We start from the raw sequence: 21,587 nt of genomic DNA on the forward strand, positions 1-21,587 counted from the left end.
AAAAAATCAAAAAGAAAGAAAGGGAGGAGCACCTCTAAATTCATCATCCATAAGCATGGCTTCCAATGCTTCGATTCCCATGTCCTGCTCCTTTCCATACTCTGCCAAATCATTTCATTCAACCAATCAGTTATTAAAACATAGATATTAGCATGCCCCATCACTGCAACACATCACTCCTCCACTGGGGAGGAACTATCAACCAACCAGTATAGGTAATAATAAACAATTAATTCAAAGATCCATTTAAGAAAATCAAAGAAAATTACCAGTCAAGGTCGATAATTTTAATCTCCTTCTGTCTCTCCCTTCCTCCAGGTCGCGGTTGCAATTTTTTTTCTTTGTAATAGAAGATTGATACCTCTGTACTCAACAAAGCCAGAACCCACGGACCGCCACCGCAACCCATCTCCCCTTGCAATTCTCATCTCACCCTTAAAAAGAAAAAACCCAACCGCCCAGTGCAATTCCGCCATGGCACGCCCGACACCAACATAGCCATTGAACCAGTTACCAACATAACCACCAAACCACGACATAGCCGTTAACAATGACACGATCCAGCTGCCAGGATCGGGAAAAAAAAGAGCACGAAATGAGACAACTCCGACAGACTCAAGCGATCACGGAAGCCAACGCAACCGTCCAGGTCCAAGCCGCTAGTAACTCCACCAACGGCGAAAGTCGCGCGAAAACAAAAGGGAAAGCAACGGAAGGCAAAACACTGGATCCCTCGTTGGATGGCGACGAGAAAAACTGCCCTCATAAACACGCAGAGGAGATGGAGTCGGCACCTACTGCTTTGACGATTTTAATTGAGATATTAAGTTTAACTCCAAAACAAAATTCACACCATCATTTATTTATATATAAAGTACAGATTAAAATGGTCTGAGTCAGCAACAATACAGTAGATATAACTAAAAAGGAACAGTAGAGGCATCCGGGTACTTCATGGATTCCTGCAATTAATACAAAAACAATATTGGAAGATTAGGAAAATCTCATTTGTATGAATCTTAATTAGCTCCAACTTCGTATTACATGGTATGGTACCTGCTTATTTCCCAGCATGGACGCTCCTTTCTGCCATTTCAACAATATTGATCACCTGAACCTTCCCGGGGTCGACCTCCTCGAGGCAGTTTCGGCGTTTGAAGAATGCATAAACGACGATAGCAAGGAGCATGATGAGGACACCAGCAAGTCCTCCTTTAGCAGCTGAGGAGTAGCCTGTTGTGGCCGAGTCTTGTGCAGGGGTGTGTGGGATGTAACCATCCATGGCTTAAAATTAACTACAAAAAGGATTGATTAATTAGAAGAAAATAAAAGTAGCAATGTCTCAAATGAGATTAGAAAGAGATCGCACTGATAACATTACCAAATTTGAGGAGGAAACACAGGAGGAGACAAGTTAGCAGAGCAAGTGTGGATGCTTAACAAGGTTGTTTGGGTGCTCTTAAATAGGAGGAAACAAATGGGAGGGATTTAAAGGAAAATGGAAAAGTGAACCAAAAAGACAAAAAATGGAAAATGAAAATGGAAAAGTGCACAAAAAAAAACAAAAACTGGAAATCTATGTGACCCTATCCCCACCACCACCCCCTCAAAAAGACAAAAACTGAAAATCTATGTGACCCCACCCCCACCCCAGGTAGGCTCCCCATGACCTTTGAGAAATTACTTGGATCTAACACAGACCTGCTGTGTTTTGAACACTCATTGTTTTGGATCTCATTTTCAAATCTCTACCTGGTCTCATTATTTTGGGCTTGACTTCTCACTGTGATCGTGAGAAGTCACGCCAAATCATATAATATTATTTTTATATATACGATTAAATTTTAAATTTTTTTAAGTATATTTTTATAAAAATAAAAATTATAATTTTTTATATTTTAAAATATAAAATATATAACATAATTAGTTTATAATTATTCATTAGTATTTGATCAAAATATTAAAAACTTTTATTTTAACTTTTTTCCTAGGTTCTAGATGTAGACTTTAAAATTTATGTGGTGTAAAATTATATGATAAAGTACACTCTCAGGTATTAAAAATATAAGGTGTAAATAAATACATATTAAAATTCAAACTTTAGAACAGTTAGGATTTAAACCGATAAGGTAGAAACTTTTTCACAAAGAGAGATCTGTCTTGAATCTTAGAAAAAACCACCAAATAGAAATTCAATTTAGAAAAAAAATCAAAAAACAATGCAACTGACATGAGATAGGGTGCATTAGGGGTGAAACGTCTTTTCCTTTCACAACCAGTCTCTTACTTAGACTGTCGCAGATCATAAGTTCCTAGTAACCATAGTAATAGATGATGACTCCTAAATATTAATCATAATTCTATAATTAAATTCAAAAACTCTTCCCAACACACAACACATCATCAAGACGCAAGACGAGAGCCTCCTTCATCACCAAACAACATCGCGGTGTTCGCACCTTCACCACAAGATGATGATTCCACTAGGAAAAGCCTTGCTCAGGTTCAGCCATCGGTTGTGTGATTGTTTTCTGCATTTCTTGCTCTTCTAGGAGATACTCAATTTTACGATGCCAAACATCGTAATTCTTTTCACTTAGTTTGTCTCCATGGTTCAAATCAGCAATAATACTCTTAGATGCAGTCATATTAAGCTTTATTGACAAGAATTATAAATATTAGTATTTAGTACAATTTAATTGACATATTTTGTTACTCCATTTCCAATTGAACAAATAATAATCTAACACATATAATTAAAATGAAAAGAATGTTAAACATCTAATCAATTTCTATTTGTATGGTCTAATTATTATTAGAAATGTAAATGAGTGCAAAATTATAGTTATTAGTTTCAACTAACAACTCCCACTAATTAGGTTGCAGATATTATCATATACATTATCATATATATTATCCTATATATGCATATAATGTAATTAAACTTAAATTAAATAAATATTTAGTTCACAATTAAACAACTAATCATCTTTTAGAAAAAAATACAATATTAAGAATAATAAATTTTAAAATTATTTTATATTTTACGCATATAAGTAGGGTCTCCAATTATGTCATCTAATTCATCAAAGTCATCTCCTCCAAGTTCATTCTACTCAAACCATGGAATGAATTTAGCAGCACCATTCAAACGACTTGCGCTTCTTCCAGTGCATTGTATAACCTTTTCGGCATACTGACGTTCCCTATCAAGCAACATTTCATTTGTGAGATTGTTGAAATCTAAGTATTCCAGCCTATATTCCAACAATATGCACCGACATGCATTCCTCAGGTAGAGAATTAAGAACAATTAACATTTGATGTTTTATGTAGAATTCATAAACACCACTCATAGCCAATCTAATCATCTAATGATACATGTAATCAATGTGCTTTCGATTTTTGTGAACAGGATTAAAAGCATAATCCAATAAATGATCAATTTGTTATCGCCTACAATAAAATATCCCAAAAGTATATAAAAATTATACTTAATATTTAATTAAAGCATGTATCATCATATATGTTAAAAAAATTCAGAAATTAAATAATTTATTTTAACAGTAAATAAATTGACACTACTATTTAACAATTTATATTAATAAAAAAATATTAATTATCTTAATATTATTATTAATATATACTAACTCCCACACATCTTTTAAAAGATGTGTTCATTCAAAAAACAAAATTAATAGCCGTCAAATGACAGTTATCATATAACCAAATGAAATTTCACAATTTCTATTAACAAATGGAAATTGAAATTTCCATTACCAATTCACTCAACTAAACTATCAAAACACAATTATTATTAATTTTTTTAACTATCAAATGGTAGTTAATTAACTGCTAAATAACTCCAATTAACTATTGAAATTGTAGTCAATAAAAAATGAAAATGGAAACATTCCTATCTCTATTTTCATCATCAATTTATACAAGAATTGATAATAAAATTATCCAATTACTATGAAAAAAGTCTTTTCTAATTTATTATAGAAAAGAAAATTTTATTATTAAATTACTTCATAAAATTTTGTAAATTCAAAATTTTCAATGAAAATATTATTTTATCACAAAATTTATATTTATCGTTTATGTAATAATAAATATACTGTATAAAAGCAATATTTTAAAAAAAAACATGACTCTAATATCAATATAGATTAGAAAAGAAAAACTTACTTATGAAAATTCGTTTTTTTATTCTTGAATCATTTATTTTAGTGCCACTTTAATTACTAAAATCAAAATGATATTTTACAATACGAATATCATTGTAAATCTTGTCAAGTCAATGTAAATAATCAAGATAGAAAAAAGAAAAAAAAACTATGTTCTTTTAATAATAAAAACTTATGATTTCATATGAATTATATTTTTATATATGATTAGAAAAAACAATAATTTTTTTAAATAATTTTTCTAATAAATTAAATTAAATTCATCTATTATGAGCAGAGAAGACCTCATCCAGTAACCAACAATTCTCGTCTATAACTATTGCTGCACCAAGTGGAGGATCTACCACAATGATTGTAGGCTCAGCGTACCTGCATGGAGGTTACTTCAAACATGTTATCAATAGCAGCAATACTACTTGTGTTGTATGAAGGACCAATAAAATGGCCAGACAACTCGACAGTCATATCCCACTTACTACATACCGTGTTCAATCGTCTTATTTGACAATTACATTGTGCTTTTCCCCAGCACCTTCGTATAACTTAATACACTGACTTCAGGAAAAGTTTATTTTTATGGTTGAAACTATATTTTATGATTTTAAAAAAATTATTTGTTTGAAATTATTATTTTAATAATTTTAAATTATTTTAATATAGTAATATTAAAAATAAAATAAATATTATTTTCATATATTTTAAAATAAAAATCACTTTTAAAAACAATAAAAAACACTTCTATATATAGTTGCAGCACTAATTATATCCCTGTTGTTTAAAACTACTTGCTAATATTTTAACAAGAAGTCTTTATTTTCCCTTTCTTTCCTTTCGCCCTCTAACCCAAATTTGTTTGGATTGAGAGAGAGAAAGATTAGTGGTAGAGAAGAGATAGAATTAAAAATAGAAAAAAAATAAAAAAAAATCAAAATAATAAAAATTAAAATCAAATAAAAAAAAGTGAAATACAATACAAATAAATAAAATTTAAAAATAAAATAAATTTATTTGCGCACGAAGCGAACATCCACCTACCCGGGAGCAGATTCAAAACCTAAAGTTTAAATTCTTGAAAAAGAGAGTGCTTAGTTTGGGGAGATTTTGGGCTTTTTTAGAGCCCATGTATAAAATATATTTTTTAATTTTTAAAAATATAATTTTGTACTTTAAAAATATTATACTTTAAAAAAAGAATCACTGCTGCTCCAAACCAAACATACCCTGAATAAATGACTTTCAATGACACCTTATCCCATTTGCCACCTTTCAATAATATAAGTGTTCTTCGACATTTTGTACAAGGCAAAAGACAAATTCAAATTCAATTCTGTGTCAAATCTCACGTGCCAAGTCAATTCACTAATCCTATTTCCTCCTCTTCCATTTGTGCTGATTTTGTAGTCTTTAGCAGGTGAGAAAAAATTTTGAAAAATTAATTAAATTAAGAAAATTAAAAAAAATAACTAAAAAAACTAAATTGAAAAAAAACCGATTAAACCGATTAAAATTTTGAAAAAACTGACCGGTTCAGTTCGGTTTTGATTTTATAAACAAAAAACTAAAAAATCAAACCAAACTGAAATCAGAAAAAATCAAGCCAAACCGGAAAAACAGAGAAAACAGAGAAAAACTTAGAAAACCAAGTCAAAACCGAGCCAGACCAAGAAAAACTGAGAAAACTGAGCCAAAACTGAGAAAAATAGAGTTAAACCGGAAAAACCAAGCCAAACCAATTTAAACCGGTTTTTTCTTTAAAAAACAAACTGAAACTGGTTAGTTTGACCCGGTTTCAGTTTGGTTTTAGTTTTTTTTTAAAAAAATTAATTTAATTATTTTTTTTATAAAAATTAAATCGAATAGAAAATAATAAGTAATAATCTTTAGCCGTAGGTTACGTTAACTTGAGACATTACTGATTTTTTTTTAAGGAGAGCAGGAGGGCACACGTGTTAAAGTAATGTCTTCATTACTTTGACAGATGATTGGGCAGCATTCCATGTTTTGCATCCTCTTGCATATTTGGCATTGGGATATTAAATGTCTTAGAGATGTGGTGACACTTCATCCAATCTCACGTGTGATTTGACACGGAAATGGATGAATGAAGTGTCACCTCTCATTCATTTATGAAATAAGACGTTTTCATCCCCTTCAAACTACGGCAAAGCCAATAATATCTTTAATTTTATGTATAAGAAGATGTATGTACGCCTAGCAAGATTTTAATTAAAAGAAAAGGAATGAAATTATTATGCAAATACACAAACAATAAACGCTTACTATCCTTAAATAATGAGGCCAACCATTCATCTCTTTCAAGACTAAGGCTGTTCCTTTATCATTGTGGTGAAATTCATGAATCTCCACTCTGTTAACCATCCAAGTTTCTCATGGATTTTCTATATAATATGCCATAGGCAAAGGCGATGTGTGGAGTCTGGAAAGGCCTGGCTAACTTCATTTCAGATAGCCATAAATTCATCGGTGATTATCGCTTTAGGAGATCGGCCTGACATGCATTACAACCATGTCCTTAAACAACCAAATATACATTTCAACTTGTTGGCCAGTCATGATTACTTCAATAATTAATGAGCATAATTCTATGTTATGTTGGTCTCCTTCGGTGCTTTTTCCCCCAGTCCGAGTGGGGAGCAGGAGAGGGTACAAGAGGAATTTGCCAAAAACTTCACGCGCAAATATGTTGACTAACTTTGGCAACTTTAAAATAGATGAAATACATGAGCTAAACGAGTTATTTATATCAGCTGAACTCTTTGGCTAGAGATAATGTAAACTCCTTTCTTTGGCCTAGTGGCCCGCAGGGCGGATGGTCAATGAATAGTTAATATGCATTACACTGTTTCGGTAAACAGTGAATTCTCTCACAAACAATGTTTTTCTTCCTAATTAGCTTTTAATTAATCTAGATAACTTAATTATAGAATGAGTAAAGTTTTGATATAATTAAATCATCTTCCTTCTGTAAATAAAAGGGCATCATATGTCTCGATTTGGCATCATCGATCTTCCTTCAATTGGACATTTGAGTTTAAATAATACTCTGACTTGACTTTCTTTTTTGCCCTACTTTTTAAAGCATTATCATATTGCTCTAGAAATTGCTTTAAAGATGTTGAAGGACGCACGAAACCAGCGAAGGGAGGCATTTATGTTTTCACTTCTTTAAGCAGTACTAGAGTACCTTCCAGCACAAAACGCTTACGTACGATCCTTAAATAACGAGGCCAGACATTCATCTCTTTCAAGATTCTAGCTATTCCTTTTATCATCTTGGTCAAATTCATGAATATTCTCCACTCTGTTAACCATCCAAGCTTTTCATGGATTTTCTACATGATATATGCCATAGGCAAAGGGCCTTTTAAAACATATATATATATAACATGTTAAATTTTGCTTAGTTTTTTTTACTTGACTCAGTTTTTTTAATTTTAAATTTATAAAAGTGAACTAAACTGGTTAATTTTTTTAAAATTTTAATTGGTTTAACTAATTTTTTTATAATTCAGTTTTCTATTATTTTTAAAATTTTTAAATTTAATTAATTTTTTATTTTTTTACTTATCCCTGTTAAATGCGATGCGTGGAGTTTGGAAAGGGCGACTGAAACCGGTCCCACACTTAACGCACTGAAACCCACGGACCACCACTGCAACCCATCTCCCCTACCAATTCTCACCTCTCTCTCTCTCTCTCGAGGGAGAAAAAAAAACAACCAATGAACCAGTTAACAATAAAACCACCAAACCACGGCATAGCCGCCAACAAAGAAACGATCCAGCTGCCAGGAGCCTAAAAAAAAAAAAGAACTCGAAAAGCGAAAACTCCGAAAGACTCAAGCTATCACGACAGCCAACGCAACCGTCCAGGTCCACGCCGCTAATAACTCCACCAGCGGCGGAAGTTGAGCAAAAAAAAGAAGCAGCAGCGACTGCAACCGAAGGCTCCCTTGTTGGATGGCGGCGAGAAAAACCGCCCTCATCAACGCGCAGAGGAGATGTAGTTGGCACCGATCCGACGCTCAACGCACCGAAACACCACCGGTTTGACATGGAGTGGGATCTGCGATCAATTTAACGAAGAGTTTGGTGGTGACTGCTGCGGTGAGTGTTTGTTTTATGGACGCCCTTCTTTTCGTTAAAAAGAGACTATAGAAAGAAAGCTCCCCGAAAAAAAATAAAGTGGCAGCCAACACAGTAAATTTATAATAGTAAAACCCCACTCCAAATAAAGTAAAAAATAAATATAAAAAATTGATAATAGTAGAAGTCAATTCTCTCTTTTCATTATATTTTCATTATATTTGGATTCAGAGTTTGATATGTATATCTATCATTTTTCTAATACCTTGCATGTTTATTGGATTTACAAAATATTTAGTGGATCATGGAAATTAGTCATAATATAAAATTAGTCATAATATACGCAAGCTGGTTCGAATATCCCATTTAAAAAAACAAATATAAAAAATAAAGAAAAAAGATTTTAATTGAGATATTACTTTAAATCCACCACAAAATTCACCCAATCATTTATTTATATACAAAGTACAGATTAAAATGGTCTGATTCTAACAACACAGTAGATATAACTAAAAAGGAACAGTCGAGGCATCCGGGTACTTCATGGATTCCTGCAATTAATACAAAAACAATATTGGAAGATTAGGAAAATCTCATTTGTATGAATCTTAATTAGCTTCAACTTCTTATTACATGGTATGGTACCTACTTATTTCCCAGCATGGCCGCTCCTTTCTCCCATTTCAACAATATTGATCACCTGAAACTTCCCGGGGTCGGCCTCCTCGAGGCAGTTTTGGCGGTTGAAGAATACATAAACGACGATAGCAAGGAGCATGACGAGGACACCAGCAAGCCCTCCTTTAGCAGCTGAGGAGTAGCCTTCTGTGGCCGAGTCTTGTGCAGGGGGGTGTGGGATGTAACCATCCATGGCTTAAAATTAACTACAAAAAGGAATGATTAATTAGAAGAAAATAAGAGTAGCAATGTCTCAAGTGAGATTAGAAAGAGATGGCATTGATAATTTTACCAAATTTGAGGAGACTAGTCAGGAGATGCAAGTTTGTGTGCTCTTCTTAAATAGAAGAAAAATTGGAAAAAGACGCGACGCAAGCAAAATGAAATTCTTGCTTTTTCGCTTCTTGCTCTTTTGGGAGAGGGATGCTGGTTGACACGCATGTACATTGGTCAAGGACGCATCGGCCACAAAATGAAAATGGCTTTTTTTTTCCTTCATAGAACATGAGCGGAATATAACACATCTAGTAGCATCTCCCATTAAAAATGTTATTTTAGAAAGTTAAATTGATAAAATAATATGTTAAATAATATAAATAAAATTTATTTTAATGAAATGAAGTTATCTGGAAAGCTAATTTTATTAAAGTAAAATAAATAATTTTTTTATTTTTTAATGATTTTGATGTTATTTTTTTATATGGCTAGATTTAATTGACTTATTCTTTTATTGATTTCACTTTATTAGTTTTGGTTCTTTTGAGAGATATATAAAAATAAAATTTATATAAAAAAAATATTTTAGTATTTTATTTGATTTTTTATTTAAAATTAAAAAAACAAGCTAAAATAACTAAAATATTAGTTTTTATTTTTGATTCTTTATTTAGCTTTTTTATTGGAGATGCTTTAACGCACACGCCCGTGACTCTATGCGCCTAAATAATTTATTTTAAAAAAAATTATTTTTAAAAATTTTAAAGTAAGGGTATTTGAAAAAAACAAAAGTATCTTTCCAGTCCACGGAGGCATAAAGGGGTCATGGTTTGTTTAGATTAATCGTGTCCATTCACCCGCCTTTAATATGTTTTGAGGGGAAGAAAACGTCAAAAACTTTATAGGAGTTTTGTTTCATCCGATCCACAAGATTTTTTTTCTCATATGTAGAGATGCTTTGGATGGTTTTGTTGTTTTTTAAATAATTTTTTATATTAAAATATATGATAATAATATTTTTTTTATTTTTTAAAAATTATTTTTAATATCAGTACATTAAAATAATTTAAAAGCACTAAAAATATATTAATTTAAAATTAATAAAAAAATAATTTTTTTAAAAAAAACTTTCAATGCACAACAACAAACAGACCGTACAAGTTTGGCTTTATAAAATTCAGTCTCTTTGGGGATAACAAACAAACAAATATTATTTTATTATATTACTCTCTTTTACACTCGCATTTACCAAGGAATCGTGATTTGCGCTGTTTCTATCTTTCTGGGAGTTTCTATATTTTTTAGTTTGATATCTGTGTGGCTGGCTAGAAAATGAAGCAAGTGGCTGCGAATGTACTATAGAACATTTCATTTCTCGGTATTAGTGTGTTTTTTTCTTAATAAGAATAGATAAATAATTATTGAATTAATAAGATACATCAAAATAATATTATTTTTATATTTTTAAAAAAATTAATTTTAATATTATTAATTCAAAAATATTAAAAAAACCTTTTTTCTCTTACAAATCTAAATTATTTCGTCATGTAACATCATTGATGTTACTCTTAATACTTTGTTAACAATGGTAAAAGGCTAAAATAAAATGGTATTACGATAAGGAGTTTAAACTGCACCAAGCATATATTAAAAAATTTAATCTTTTTCCAAACATTATAGAAACATTAAAGTAAGGGTACGGGGAAGAAGATATATAGGTTGAAAAAAAAAAAAGTTTCTTTCCAGTCCACGGAAGGCACGTTTTGTTCCTTTCATTGAATATTTTATTGCCAGGTGAAGGCGGGGAGTATATTTATTTTTTCTCTCCAAAAAATATTTTGTTATACTTGATGCATTACCTGACTAGGGTTTTTGTTCTGGCCGTCCACTGCGGTTTAGGGACACTAATTTGCATAGCCGTCACCAACGATATGATTGAGTTAGCAGAAGTGAAAAAAAAAAAAAAAACCAACTAATCCAATAGATTTTGATAGTATTTAAGATTATAAGTGTTATTGTTTTTAAAAATATTATTTTTTAGAAAATACATTATAATTATGTTTTTTTATATTTTAAAAAATTATTTTTAACATTGATATATCAAAAAAATAAAAAATATTTTTAAAATATAAAAATAAATAATCACTAAATCACTAACAGCAGCCAATGCAACCATCCACGCCACGCCGTTAGTAACTCCACCATCGATGGAAACCAGGCGGAAAAAAGGAAGCAAAGGCATCCGAAAGCCAAAAGACTGTACATCCCTAGTTGGATGGCGGCATAAAAACCATTAGAACATCTTCAATGAAAAAGATAAATAAATAATTAAAAATAAATAATTAATATTTTAATTTTTTTTACTTGTTTTGCATATTCTAACCAAACAAAATACTAAAATACCTTTTCTTTTCTATAAATATTATTTTTATATATCTCTTCAAAGAGCCAAAACTAACAAAACTAATAAAGTAAAACCACTAAAAAGATAAACCAATTAAATATAGATATGTGAAAAAAATAACATTAAATATATTAATAAATAATAAAATACTTGTTTTTTTTTACTTTAATATAAATAGATTTTTAAATGACTTTTTTTCATTGGAATAGATATAGTAAAATAAACTATATTTATACTATTCAAAATATGATTTTATCAATTTAGCTTTTTAAAATAGCATTTTGGATTGGAGATTTTGGATTGGAGATGCTCTTAATGTGAGAGTTATTTGTTTGTTTTTATATTTTAAAATTATTTTTTAAATAAATTAAATTTATTTATTTATTTTAAATTAATATATTTTTTATGTTTTTAAAATATTTTGATGTTAATTATAATTTTTAAAAAATAAAAAAATTATTAATATATATTTTAAAATAATAAATTATATAAAAAATAACCACAATTATTCTATAAAAAACTTACGTATATGCTTACGAATATGTTGTGGCGAGTGATTGTTTACAGAACATTGTTAAGATTGTAGGAATTGTTAATATTTGCTATCCAGATTCTTCATTTGTTTTATATTTGAGTGTTAGATTTTTAATTTTCAACATTAGAACATGGTAACTTGGGTCAGTACTCACTTTTATTCGCGAGAGGAGGGGGGGGATTCTTTTTAAGGATATGTGTTTTTTACATAATTTTGATGATATAATATAGCGAGTGTAAACTTGTTACTTTTTAATTTTATACGTAAAAAGAAAAACTATCTTGCAAGCATTTTCTTTTAAGAATGTGTATTTTTTATACTTTTTTTAATTCATTATTAATTATTTATGTACATATAAATTTATATATATATAAAAATTATAACTCGATAATAAAATTAATAAAATATAAAACGAACTTGTTAAACAAATTATTATTTATATCACAACACACCTGAATTCGTAATTTAACATAAATTTTAAAAATTTATAAACAAATATATTTTTATAAAATCTAAAATAAATAATAACATGTATAAAATTATGTATTTATATAACAAATTTATTCAAGAAAAAACAATAAAATAATTAAAAACTCAAACAAAATATAAATATTATAAAAATATATAATAAAAAAATTAACATTTCAAAATTATTTTCAAATTAAAAAATAAAAAATTTATTTAAAATAAAAAATTCACAATAAAACTATTGTTATGATTGGAAAAGTCAAGGGATTGAAGTGGCTGTTAATTATAGATTTGAGGGTTGTTTAAGAAATGGGGGGCTAATGAATTGTTCATATATTAATTATTATTGATAGAATGTTTTTGTTTATTAATTCATTTTATCAGTGTAAGTAATACGTAATTGTATGAATTTCTTTATTTAAATTTAATTGTAATTGTATCGATAAAATTATTTATAAAAAATTACATGTCATTATATTTTTTAGAGTTTTTAATTTTTTTTAATTCCTATTGAGATTCTCTTGGTATTTATTAAAGCAATATTTTTATTGATAAATACTAATAGACTTGGTGATGGAATCAATTTAATTGGTAAATATTATCTTAAAATATTGGTGGATGTTTTTTATTTGTGATTTTGTTTGTATTCATAAATTTTCTAGCGGCACTTCCAAGCCAAACCCAACATAACAATTATTTTTTAAAAAATATATATATTAAGATAATATTTTTTTTATTTCTTAAAATTTATTTTTTATATCCTCACATCAAAATAATATAAAAATATTAAAAAATATATTAATTTCAAATAAAAAATAAAAAATATATTTTTAAAAAATAATGCAAAAATAAATATATTTTAATAAAAAAAATCAATCTAATTTTAAATAAAAAAAATATTATCACCACTCAATTTTTATAAATCACAGAATTTTACAGTAGCATTAAAAACATCTTATCACCCTTTTCTAGGTGGTCCAATGCATCATAAAAGTAGCGACGATGGGTCTCATGCTGCCTTTTTTTCTTCTCCTCTCTTTATGTTTACACTCGTTGGAATTTGCACTTACCTACGAAAATTAAAAGATGTTGCATGTGACATCTCATAACTTAGAATGCAATTATAACAAAAAATGTATCATATATATGAAAAATATGGCTATTTTTTTAATAAAATAACAACTACTTATATATACTTTGTTGAATATTAAAGAAATTTCAGGAGAGTCATTTTTATATAAAATTTTAATTACAAATTCATCATGTTTTTTTTCTGTATAAAAACATCATCACAATTTAAGTTTAACGTGGTAGCCTCATTCATAATCCATTTCATTAAGTCATTATTCCATAATTAGATTTTATCATTATCATTTCAGCATTTTCATAACAACACATACAGATTCCCATTCATCTATTCATATTAAACATATCATACTGAAACAAAAAACATTATATACAAGACTATAAAACTCCCTCACTGTCCCTCCCTAGATTTCATTCTTTATTATTTTTTGATCCCTTAATATTTTTTTATTTTTTATTTTTATATTGAGTTATTTAAATTGAACTTAATAGTTTTTTTTTACCATACATGAAAATCTTATATCATCAAGAGAAAAATTGACACATTTTTGGTGCCCGATTTTTAAAAGTAAAACATGATTGCATTGATCTTAAATGATCAAAGCTAAAGGGATTATTTTTGATAAACAAAATACTCTAGGGATTGAAAAAGATAAGTGAAAGTGCTCCTCATTTTTAGGAAGAGTGCGGCAATAACCATCCAATATCCACATAAAAAATATTTTTAAAGATGTTTTTTTGCAAATATATTTAAAAATATAATTATAATTATTTTATAAAATAATTTTTAGTTGAAAATATACAAAATTAATATTTTTTATTTTTATAAAATTATTTTTAATATTAATGTATTAAAATGATATAAAAATATCAAATAAATATTAATTTGAAGTAAAAAATAAAAATTAAATTTGTTTTATTGAAAATATTTTTAAAGTATAAAAATAAATAGATCCGTACTCTACGTGGACCTTGTATTTATACATTGTTTAATTGAAAAGTTACGTGTCTTCCATTATATGAACTTACAAAAGGCAAACGAAACAAGTTCAGCATTGTTAACTTTTAATATTGACTTATAAAAAGTAGAAACGGGAGAGTGCACGTGCACATTAACGAGAAGTAAAAACGCATGTGGGCCATGCAAATTAGTGGGTTGTTTCGTTTGAAGATTTTTTTAAAAAAACAAAAAGCAAACTTAAAGGCTTGAAAAATTCATGTCACGCGCTGCCCTTCCTGGAGGTGCCTTGGAGAATCCTCCAGCTTCAAGATAAATAAGACAGAATGGAACAATCTTAAACACGCTTTCAGTATCCATAATAATATAGTCCAACCTCAACATGAGAGAAACCTTTTTTTTATTAATATAAATATCCATGTCAGTTTATATATACTATAATTAATTTTATGAATCTTAAAATTATAATTATGTAAATTTTTAATATTTTAAAAAATAATTTATCAAAAATAAATTTAAAACTTGATAAGTTAAATTGCTTTTTAATATTTAATAAAACCTTTTTCTTTACGAGAGAGGTTGTGGGTGGATCATTCAAAGCCAAGTAAACCTCGTTATCCAAAAATAAATTAAAAACAATTATGCATCATTTATTTTTTGAGATTTTCCACCTGCAGGGTACCTTTTCCGTCACTTATCTGTATATTACAATTAGATCCCATTAATATTTACCTTATAGATGACACGGAGTGTCATCAAACACGATATGAAATTTTATTTGTCCTGGGGGTGTGGCTTCGATCCTCCTTGCATGTATTTCTTATGTGAATATGAAGTGTTTTGACCCTTATGGAAACATTTTGAGATGATATCCTCCTCCTCATGACAAAGTAATGAAGTCCGAAAAACCCTTAAAATAAATTATTCAAATATATATCGTTTTCCTCTTCTCTTAGGAAGTGACCACATACCCTCTGCTCATGGTTCCTTCCATCCTCTTGAGATTTTTTTTTTTTTGCACTCCCTTGTCAACGTATTCTGTGGAAAAAATGTGTGGGCATGAGTCAAATGCTATGATACCATCCTAGTAAAAAAATTAAAGAAGGGATGTCATGTATTTTATAGCTTATTTGGCTATGGGATTAGCAAGGAAAAAAATATAGATAAAGAGGGTTCAGAATAGGGTTGAAAAAAAAATGTGTGGGCATGGGTCAAATGCTTGAAAAAAAAATGAGTCATTGAAAATGAAAATGTAAGTATTTAGGCCTGTTTGTTGTTGATGAAACTCGCTGGATTTAGGACTTCCTTCAGGAGGCATCCCCAAAAGAATGTCAACCTGGAAACCTGTGATTTTTAGATTCGTTTTACTTTAGGAAGAAGGAAAGGAAAGCTGTTAAGCCTTGCAAGGCACACATGTTTGTTAAAAAGTGTTTTGAACTCTCTAGTATGGTATATGCTAATTTTTCTTAGGCCAAAATAAATCTGATTTCATGTTCACGAGTCACACAAGTTATTGAGACTTAAGAAATAATAAAGATTCATTAAAATAATAAAGTTTATAAAATAATTATAAAGCACAATAACCTTATAAATTTCATGCAAACAAATGTATGCTATAATTATTTTTTAACCAACTATTAAATATTTATGTGATCAATAATTTATTTATTGAGACACCTTGTTAATTTGTAAAACAAGACATTTAAATAGACATTACTATGTATCCTAACATTAAAAAACATGGAACTACTGTTTTATTGATGAAATCTATTTTTTTTCTTTTGGGTTGATCATTAGATAAATTATATGTTTATATTTTTGTGTTATATTATTTATCTTGAATGCTTAGATAATTAACGTTATTTTATAAATGATTGGAATTTTGGAATGATTTGTCTTTTAAAACAACTTAATGAGACTAAAATTGTATCTTTTAACATGTCAATGATGAATAAAAAAGATCTAACTTAAGATAAAAATGTCATTACATAACTAAAAACTATAAAATCATTTTCTATATAAGAAAAAAACTTATTTTGTTTTCCACCGAAAAATAACAAATTTGGATTATATGGACTATGTGTCTCCTCTTGTCAACTGAAGTATGATGTTACAGCGATTGTAAATTTCCAGCCTGCTTCCCGATCCAAGTAAACACAGTGCAATTTCTTCGAAGGCCAGTGCACAAAAAGACCGATTTATTCAAGGCTAAATATCAAATATCTCATCAAATTGTTGAATTATTATCTATTTTATATCCAAATCATTTTCTTAATCAATCTTACCATTACACTATATTGACTTCTCAATCAAGATTTTATATTGAGATATTTAATATAAAACGTGAATTTCTTTACAAAAAGACCATTCAAAAAATAGTTAAATTTAGATAATTAAAAACATAGTCAAAAGGCTTTAAAATATATGAAAGTATTTGATTATTTTTTTTTTAAGATCCTTGGGTAAAATTAATATAAATAATTTAGTGTTTTTGAGGTTTGCTCTTTATTCAAAGGTGCTAATTGAATAATCAGTAGTCTGTGCATGTCTACTAATTTTTAATCCACGGAGGCTTAGGACTAAGAATTGATGCATACACTCACATGGATTTATTTCAACCTATGATTCATTACTAGAATGTTAATGAATGGAGCATTTGAAGCGGGCACCTAGCCTCAATTAAATTTTCTGTGCATCAATTAGTAAATTTCTTGACCGAAGATGCTGGGAAGATGGCATAAGATCTCAAGAATTGCATTTGCCATGGCGCCGAATCATTTGGAAAGTTTGGATTTTTGAAAGAACCACAGCTGTGTAGTTACATTCATAAAAAATTATTTGTTGAAATAGTGTTTTGTGTTTTCTTTCTTTCATTTGTTTAGTTTTTTTTCTTTTTATTAATTCACCTTTTGACAACCCAATCCTTTTTATTTAATTTTATTTTTAATTATTAGATTGTTTTAAGAATTATATCTTATACTATTTTATTTTATTTTAAGATCTCATTTGCTTATAATTACTGCGCGTAATCAAACTTAAAAAAGTTAGGTCAGGTATAAACCATATAACACATCTGGTCTCATTGTTTTCGGCCTTGACTTCTCGCTAAGTTTCTCTGTTATCTTAGCCCTTGTGATTATGGTCTTCAAGAGAAGGAAACATTTTTAGAACAAAGCATATCTGATCCATCACTTGGCAATTTCAATTGCAATTAGGGTTTGAAGTGAAACTGTAGCCATAATTTATTACAGAACATAGAGATGACTCGAAGGAACTGGACTTTTCCTGCATTTTACTTGGACAATAATATTTCTTAATTTCTTGAGATGGAAAATTGACAACAGTCTATCTTCAGTAATTTTATTAAAAAAAAAACAGCAAAAAAAAAAAACAATCTTTTTCATAAGGTTAGAACATGCTGGCACAACGGGACTGGATAAGGGGGGCGCGGCGCCAACTGCATTGTTGACAGGCATGTTAAGAGATCAACCTGACCTGACATGCATTTCAATCATGTCTTAAACTACCAAACCCAGCTCTTCGCATCAAACTCAAAAAGCGAAACAACAAATCAGTTTTATGAGCTGCTTCAAATCCTTCAAAGCAAGTACATGTCTCCTGCACAGAAAAACCAAAAGGCTGCCTGGATCCAAAGTAAACCTCCAGAAAACGGTTTTGTAACCCACCATGCAATTGCGGAAATCGAAGTGGCAAATGGATTGGTTAAAAACAGAAAACATAAACCAAAGTATTCATTTAAAACCAACAGAACGGAAATTCTGCTGTTGATCTCGAGCAAGCCAACTATGTGATCACCACGGCACCATAATCACCTCATGTATCTGTGAACCTTATCCAAGAATAAAAAAGAAAGAAGAAAGATAGGATGTGAGCAATGGTTTCAATGTCAATATAAAGCAAAGAAAACAAAAAACAAAACTAAAGGGATGAACATAGCGGACAGATCAATGGACCGGGCACAGAGCAGAATTTAATCTTGGTTGTGAGATACTGAATAAAGCATTTAGTGTTTGATTGTACAATCTGTCAACATGAATCTCAGAAAGAAAAGGAATGGATGCCCGGTGCAACAGCAGCCACAGATCTTGTTTGCTATCTTTCTGTTGGGAAAATAAAAAGACAGCTCGGAATTGCCCGAAGGCATGGTCTGCTATTTCTGTCCAGAAGAGAAAAGGAATCCAAAACAGCTCACAGCTCCCTGTTCACCTCCTTTTCCCACTGGAAATAAAACTGATCGAGCTAAGAATCCAAAACAGCACAGCTAAAGGAGCATGGCATAAAAGCATTACCAAACTCCGGGGAAGAGAAAAAAACACGGCACCATGATGATAGAACAGCCAGACAACCTAACCTATGGAGATATTGATATGTTGAAGCGATGGTTAGAAGTATCAAGGTCATTCTCGCTAGAATGAATTTCTGCCATTGCATATCATTAGTTTGTTTACTTAGAAAAAATCAAAAAGCAAGAAAGGGAGGAGCACCTCTAAATTCATCATATCCATAAGCATGGCTTCCAATGCTTCGATTCCCATGTCCTGCTCCTTTCCATACTCTGCCAAATCATTTCATTCAACCAATCAGTTATTAAAACATAGATATTAGCATGCCCCATAAAAAAAAAGCCAACTGCCCAGCGCAATTCTGCCATGGCACGCCCAACACATAGCCATTGAACCAGTTAGCAACATAACCACCAAACCACGGCATAGCCGTCAACAACGAAACGATCCAGCTGCCAGGATCGGGAAAAAAAAAAGAACACGAAATGCGACAACTCCGACAGGCTCAAGCGATCACAGAAGCCAACGCAACCTTAAAAAGAACTGGTGATGCACTGACGCCTTGGTGCTCTTGGTGGATAAAGGACACGAGTGATTCCTTGGTGTTTGGTGAATAAAGTGCTTCAATATATATATATATATATATTCAGTTGCTAACTACCACATCTCCATAAGCACAAACCGTATAGTCCGAGTTAGGTCACGTAACCTTTCATAGTTGTTCTAGAAATGTCTCTGTTAACTCTTTATGATGATGGGATAATATCTATTATAGACAAAAAATGATCTTCAACAAACTTTTTGTTTTCTCTTAGATATGATAATGACGACTAATTCTTTTAGTTAATTATTATCTTTTCTATGTATTTACTACTATTATTTATTTTTTTATTATATTATTAAAAAAATCAAGTTTTGGATCAAAATTTAAAACCAAGACATTAAGGTTAAACCTTAAATATCATCAAACTTTGAATTAATGAATTCAATAGTAAAATTAAAAAAAATAAAATTCATTAAAATATGCAAAATAAAAACAAAAATCAAGAGACATTAAGGGTTAAACCTTAAATATAATTGAAGAGTAAAATTAAAAAAAATCAAATTCATTAAAATATGCAAAATAAAAACAAAAATCAAGAGAACAAGTCAACTTGAACAAATATAAAAATCAAGATTGTGGATCTAATTATAAAATTAAAAATTTATAAAAAGACTAAAAATAAAATTTAGAAATCAAAATATTAAAAGCTAAATATAAAATGTTATAAAAAAACATGGTTTATATTTTTTTAATGGTCAGCACAAAATTTAATGAAAAAAAGAGAAAGAAAAAAAAAGTAGTTAATAACAAATATTATTATAAACATCACATAGGCTACCCCATGTAAAAAAAATATCGTTGAGCTTCAAACATCGGAGTGAAAGATATAGGTAAAAAAAAAAATTAATCTCAGTCTAGTTTTTTTAAAAAAAATAAAAAAAATGTTTAAACATAATTCTTCTAATTTTTCAACAACTCTTCTATCTCCCAAATCCAATGATTAAAGAATAAAAATAATAACATTCTAGGCTAAAATATTAAATGAATAAACCATTAATATTTTCCATAATATCAAATTAGGTTTTTGCATGGTTGCGTTTAGGGCATTTTGAGTCTTTTACTGGGGAAGTACGAAGGGCTTTGGTTTTGCTTTTTTTTGTTACCAGGAAGGGCTTTGATTATTTTGGCCTGTTTCGGCCTTTCCATTTTCCTCGCTTTCCTATTTGGTCAGCTTATGGATGTATGGGATTTTGGCAAAGTCACGCGTGACACTGGATCGGTAGGTGTACTTCAGCATTTTTCCTGGCCAAATAGAAATCTAGTTATTGTTTTATGTTACGAGCAGCAAGTTGAAAATCCCAAAAACTAGCATATGTCAACATAGGGGAAAAAAAATATTTGCAGAATAAATAAAATGAAAGAAGTAAATAAACTTGTGTTTTGATGGGTAAATTCATTAGATGGGTAAAAAAAAGAGAGCACAGAATAGCCTGAAGGCTTATAGGGAACATAATTATAAGGCAATCACGATGACAGCTTAACCAATTATAAAAGATGGAATCTTTTAAACTTAATGACAACATTATCGGTCTTGTTAGAAAATAAACGTGTTAGAGGTCAAAGTTTTGCTGGCTGCTATCAATTATGATTCCATGTTGGAATCGATTTCCATGGCAAACTTTAGCAGAAAAAAACAATAATTTACGGAGATTGAGCATACACAGCAAACCATATATAGATCTCGATAGAACTCACGGCTTGCTGTTCACCTCTTTTTCCCACTGCAAATAAAACTGATCGAGCTAAGAATCCAAACAGCACAACTAAAGGAGCATGGCATAAGAAAATGACCAAACTCCGGGGAAGAGGAAAAAACACGGCACCATGATGATAGAACAGCCAGACAACCTAATAACCTGTGGAAATATTGATATTTTGAAGCGATGGTTAGAAGTATGAAGGCCATTCTCGCTAGATTGAATTTCTGCCATTGCATATCATTGGTTTGTTTGCTTTGAAAAAAATCAAAAAGAAAGAAAGGGAGGAGCACCTCTAAATTCATCATCCATAAGCATGGCTTCCAATGCTTCGATTCCCA

At 29.7% G+C, this 21,587-nt stretch overlaps 1 protein-coding gene and 1 long non-coding RNA gene across 6 annotated transcripts in view; one reads left to right on the forward strand and one right to left on the reverse strand.

The window, feature by feature from the left end:
- The window catches only part of LOC105109001 (uncharacterized), a 28,648-nt gene extending 10,145 nt beyond the window's left edge, over window positions 1-18,503 (forward strand). Inside the window, exon 3 of the long non-coding RNA XR_839161.1 lies at window positions 18,280-18,503. This is a non-coding gene — a long non-coding RNA (uncharacterized LOC105109001). The remainder of the gene's footprint in view (window positions 1-18,279) is intronic.
- Window positions 1-21,587, reverse strand: part of LOC105109000 (uncharacterized) — a 42,390-nt gene that overhangs the window by 14,758 nt on the left and 6,045 nt on the right. For 2 of the 5 annotated variants that reach the window (XM_011003550.1, XM_011003551.1), the window contains exons 1-2: window positions 7,825-8,065; window positions 333-794 (exon numbers count right to left, since the gene is read on the reverse strand). The exons of 1 other annotated variant lie outside the window; for it this stretch is intronic. In XM_011003550.1, coding sequence (XP_011001852.1) covers window positions 333-539 — 207 coding nt within the window. In that variant the 5' untranslated portion in view covers window positions 540-794; window positions 7,825-8,065. Of the gene's footprint in view, window positions 1-32; window positions 164-269; window positions 795-7,824; window positions 8,066-21,587 lie in introns of those variants that run through there. 2 more of the 5 variants (XR_839157.1, XR_839159.1) reach the window with 2 other exon arrangements.

This window comes from Populus euphratica, unplaced genomic scaffold (assembly GCF_000495115.2).
Source record: "Populus euphratica unplaced genomic scaffold, PopEup_1.0 scaffold204.1, whole genome shotgun sequence".
Classification (NCBI taxonomy): domain Eukaryota; kingdom Viridiplantae; phylum Streptophyta; class Magnoliopsida; order Malpighiales; family Salicaceae; genus Populus; species Populus euphratica.